The 5000-nt window shown below is 38.0% G+C and overlaps 1 protein-coding gene across 12 annotated transcripts in view; it reads left to right on the top strand.

Annotated features, from left to right (window-relative positions):
* Nucleotides 1-5000, top strand: part of nwk (nervous wreck) — a 94909-nt gene that overhangs the window by 69687 nt on the left and 20222 nt on the right. For 11 of the 12 annotated variants that reach the window (XM_070114040.1, XM_070114036.1, XM_070114037.1 and 8 more), the window contains exons 17-18: nt 562-618; nt 4394-4544. In XM_070114040.1, the coding sequence (XP_069970141.1) occupies nt 562-618; nt 4394-4544 (208 nt within the window). The remainder of the gene's footprint in view (nt 1-561; nt 619-4393; nt 4545-5000) is intronic. The other variant, XM_070114042.1, reaches the window with a different exon arrangement.

The following is a 5000-nucleotide window of genomic DNA, read 5'->3' as shown; positions in this document are numbered from 1 at the left end:
CACCTCTCACCCCAAATCTTTCTCCATTCCTCACTCTCATCCCCTTCCCCTTCTTACCTCTCACCCCCCACCCTCTTTCACCCCCGCCCTCTCACCCCTCCCTCAACCCACCCTCTCTCCCCTCCCCCAACCCACCCTCTCTCTCATCCCTCCCCCAACCCCCCCTCTCACCTCCCCCCACCCTCTCTTTCACCCCCACCCTCTCTCCCTTCCCTCAACCCACCCTTTCACTCTCCCCTCCCTCAACCCACCCTCTTTCACCCAACCACCTTCTCTCTCCCCTCCCCCAACCCACCCTCTCACTCCCACCCACCTTCTCTCTCTCTCAACCCCACCCATCCCCTCTCCCCTCTCTCCCCTCACCCACCCTCTCTCACGCCAACCCACCCACCCCCTCTCCCTTCTCTCACCCCAACCCACCCTTTCTCTCACCCCTCCCCAAACCCACCTTCTCACCCTCTCCCCCAACCCACCCTCTCTCCCCCACCCTCCAACCCACCCTCTCTCAAAAGAATCTTAACGAGCCACCCACGCTGAGCCCCTTTTGTCTCCCCCGCCAAGACCGAGGAAGAAATGGCGGCTCCGGTCTCTTTCTCATCGATCGATTACAGCATCGAGGTGGGCATCAATCATCCGCATCGTCACTAAGGCATACCCCAAAGGCATACCCCAAAGGCATACCCCAAAGGCATACCCACATACCCAAGCTGCTTGATCCATAGCTTGAACCCACAGTCGCAGAGCTTCTCTTTTGTCTATACCCTTCTATATATATATTTATATATATATATTTGGAATAATATATATATATATAAGGAAAGATTGAACCTTCACCCTTTATTAAAAGAATTAAGAAAGCTTAGCTGAGATCTGTGTCTTTTTTTTTATTTATTTTTTATTTTTTTTTCTCATACTCTCCGGCTCTTTAACAAGCTGTGCTTAATTCCCTGGATCCTTATGTAGTTTTTTTCTCTTTCTTTTCGTTCTTTTTTATTCTCTCTGTTTTTTTTATATATAAAAAAATAATATTCCTTACCTTCCATCACAGAGAGTTGTCGCTATAGCAGTCAAACTGATCAGTGATATGAAATGCTATGATAAAGAAAGATTTAAAAAAAAGGAATTTGTGTCCTTTTTCAGTGGCCTTTTACCAAGCATGTGGGCTTCATAAGCGTGCTTCTCTCGTCTTCTTTTATCATTTTTTTCTTTTTCTTTCTCTTCGTGGTCTTTTCTTGGTCATAATGTTTTTTTTTAATGTTTTTGATAAAGAATTTAAATGGCGATTTAAGTCTAACTTATAACCTCTTTGGCTTATTTTTGAATATATATTTTTGGCTTTCATTTTTTTCTTAAATCTGTTTTATTGCTTGTTAATCTGAGAAAAAATCCGAATTGTTTTTAAATGATTAAGATCATCAGTTATTTTTTGTGTAATAAATTGCTTTCTTTTGAATAATAAGAAGCATTTTTCTGATATGTTTGTGTGCATTATATATTCATTCCATAGAGTCTATTTAAACTGAATGCAAGTTAAAAATTATTTACATTTCATTAATTTAGTTACAATTCTAGCTTTCATTTTAAAATTCTTGGTCTATATTTACCAATCCTGAATAGAAAAATATTAATATATTTCAATTCTTCACATACGTAAAAGAGGAGACCAGATAAAATTCTCTTATAATAAAAAGAAACAAAAGTAGATAAATAACCACGAATAAATAAATAAATAAAGTAATGCAGATTAGACCATGTTGCTATGTAGAAAAGAAACTAATCCTGACTGGAGAGTAAAGTAGCTAAGATCTATGTGGTATAGCAAAGAACCTTAGATAATACAGTGTGTAGTGTCTCTGTAGCGCAAACATTACTGTGCCTTAACCATAGGAACCATTACAGTGTTTCCTGAAATAGTAACACCATACCTTTCAACGTGATAGCTTTGGGTCCAAGTTCATGCTGTTGAAAGTTAGCGACATGACTCTATCCCCCAGTGTCAGACATGACTTGGCAGAAGACAGCATTCCCTTATTCTTATGAAATAATACTATCATAGATTTCTGTGCTTGATATAGAGTCAATGGCGTTATTCTAGATATGCCTGTATATAAGATTCAGTTTGAAAGAAAAGTAAACTCTATATACAATTATGTATCTCTGATCTAGGAGAGTAATGAGAGATAATATTACGTTTTTGGACATAATTTGACAGCATGTTTTCCATCACTTTAACAGGACCAACTTATTTGACACATTCGTTCACCTACAACACCTGATTTTCTTCACACTGACAAACCTGACTTGGCAATACACACAAGTTGTCCTTTGACTTCTAAACGCACATTGAGACACTTAACTCCCCTGGTTCACGTGGTGCTATAACACAGGCTGTTCTCGCTTTCATTTCTTATAAGTTCTTTTGTATGTTAATATCAACATCACCTTTCTCAAGAGACTGCCATTATGCTCCTGGTTTGATGTTGCAGGCAGAAGCGGCCGTCCCCTTGCTAATGCTTTGGCCCTGTGCTTACCATTGTCCATATTAGCCGACTTGATTGTCAGTGTAGTTGTTGCTATATCAATTTTATCCGTATATAGGGTATGAACATTCTACATGGACTCACAGATGCAGCATTCTTCACAAAATTCAAAATGTCCCAGTACTCTGCAATGTCCTTTCGTACATAATTTTACTGACACTGCATCAGCTCAATGGATCTTCGCGTCTATGGGGGTCTTACGGGTCTTACTAGCTGTGCAGTTCCTTGAAGAAACAATCAGTCTAATAGCTGAGATTCCCTCCTTTTATAGGAACGACATTTTCTAGTGACAGAATGTAATCATGCTGTTTCCCTGCTAGAATACGCGGTCAAGTCAGCCTCATGTACCACATATGATGTACCTCATAAAGTTGTCTTCCCCAATACCTCCGTGCAGTCATAGATCATTATTCACATATCGGAGTATTAAAAAAACTCTGATAATTGAAGATAATAATTACGATTAAGTCTGGGCTTTCATACTTTATGCCATAATGTGTGTAGAATGCCCCGTTGTAGACTGATTTAGCAGTGGCTGTTTGTATTGAGAATTCATCAAAATTTTGTATTGTGATAGAATACCCAGTCAACAATTGAAAAAAAAACAAAAAGTAGATAAATGAAAAGGACATTTTTTACCACGTTGCCAAAATTATATTTCTGCAAACCATGGCTGCCACAGGTACATTCTCAGTTACAAATACGAACATCTGCCTAAAGACAAATAAAACCGGTATGAATTTGGAATCTGAATATTCTTAAATCGCTGAAACATATAACTGAGTTGCACATGAATTCGAAACAAAATTCTGTAAGCCGGCTCGTTAGTCCTGCAATAGTTTTTTTTACATTAAACACTCATTCCAAAAAAGTGTTATTCACAACAGATAAAAAAAGTCGAATGTCTTTAAAGTCTTGTAAACTGCAGTAGCCTTTAAACCCAAAATACAACACAACGCGTACATGTGCGTAGGATTTGCGTACATGCATACATAAACACACACATACATACAAACACATGTATGCACTTTCGTATAAGCTAAACATACGTTTGCACACAATGTACAAATGTCCCTCGTGTGCCTCCTCTTTGTGTGCTTGAATACACTTGTTTGCAGGCATTGTCTCACATTTTATTCTCGGTCACTGTGTGTTTATGTGTTTCTTGGAGTGTTCATTAAACAAAGATCATTTCTGTTAATTGGGTGTCTGGTTTTTGCATGGCTTATGAGGTATGAGGTAACAGTCGGTGGATGCTAATACACAGGTAAATTACACGTACATATACGTACAGATGGACATACACAGGTAAAATACACGTACATATACGTACAGATGGACATACGCAGGTAAATTACACGTACATATACGTACAGCTGGACACACACAGGTAAAATACACGTACATATTTACACACACATATCCTACAAATTCCAATAAACTACACAGTACATTTTGTGAAATATAAAAAAAAATGATTTTATATTAAAACCCGTGCACTCCTTCCCGCCAATTTTCCCAAACTATTTGAAAAATTATTATTAAATATATAAACAAAAATTATTAATATTATATGGACAATTATATTAATCGCACTCTTTTGATAGAAAAATACACACAAAAGAAAGAAAAAATAAATTATCTTCACAGCTGACGCAATATGAAAATTGAGGTAGAAGATTCCGTGGAAAAAAAACATCAAAAAATAATATTGAAGATTTCGAATAGTAAAAAAACAAAAAAAATCAGAAATATTTGACGAAGACAAAGGAAAACCTCCCCTCCCTCCAGATCCCATAAGAGCGATTCCCCCAGCCTTTGAAACAGGATTATGATCCCTCCGTCTCCTACAGGGTGCTGAGGAATACCCTGCCACGGAGGACTTCCCCAGCGAGCCCCCCCCTGACCTACCCCCACCCGCTCCCCCTGCCGACGCCCTGGAGAAGGTCCCTGTCAACTTGCCCACTTTGTCCCTGCCGGTCGATTCCTCCTCCTCGCATGGGCGTGAGTAAAGACGGGATTGTGGTTGTTTGGTTGTGGTAAGGATTTGTGGGAAAGTGGTAATGATGGTTGTGATAGTAATAATAATGATATAATGATGGTAGTGATAGTAATAATAATGATATAATGGTGGTAGTGATAGTAATAATAATGATATAATGATAGTGATAGTAATAATAGTGATATAAGTAGCGATAGTTGGAATTGCGGTAAAGTGGTAATGAGGATTGTGATAGTAATAATGATATAAGTAGTGATAGTTATCAGGTAATTATTGTAATGAAAAAAAAATGGTTGGAATTGTGGGAAAGTGGTAATGATGATAGTGATAATAATAATGATATCATAAGTAGTGATATCAAGTAATTATTGTAATGATAAAATGGCAATAATGGTAAAGATAGTATTATCAATGGTATTAGTAATTGTAATAGTGGTAAAGATAGTATTTACAATGGT

This window comes from Penaeus vannamei, chromosome 35 (assembly GCF_042767895.1).
Source record: "Penaeus vannamei isolate JL-2024 chromosome 35, ASM4276789v1, whole genome shotgun sequence".
NCBI classification, from domain to species: Eukaryota; Metazoa; Arthropoda; class Malacostraca; order Decapoda; family Penaeidae; genus Penaeus; species Penaeus vannamei.
This window is presented reverse-complemented; position numbering and strand designations above follow the sequence as displayed.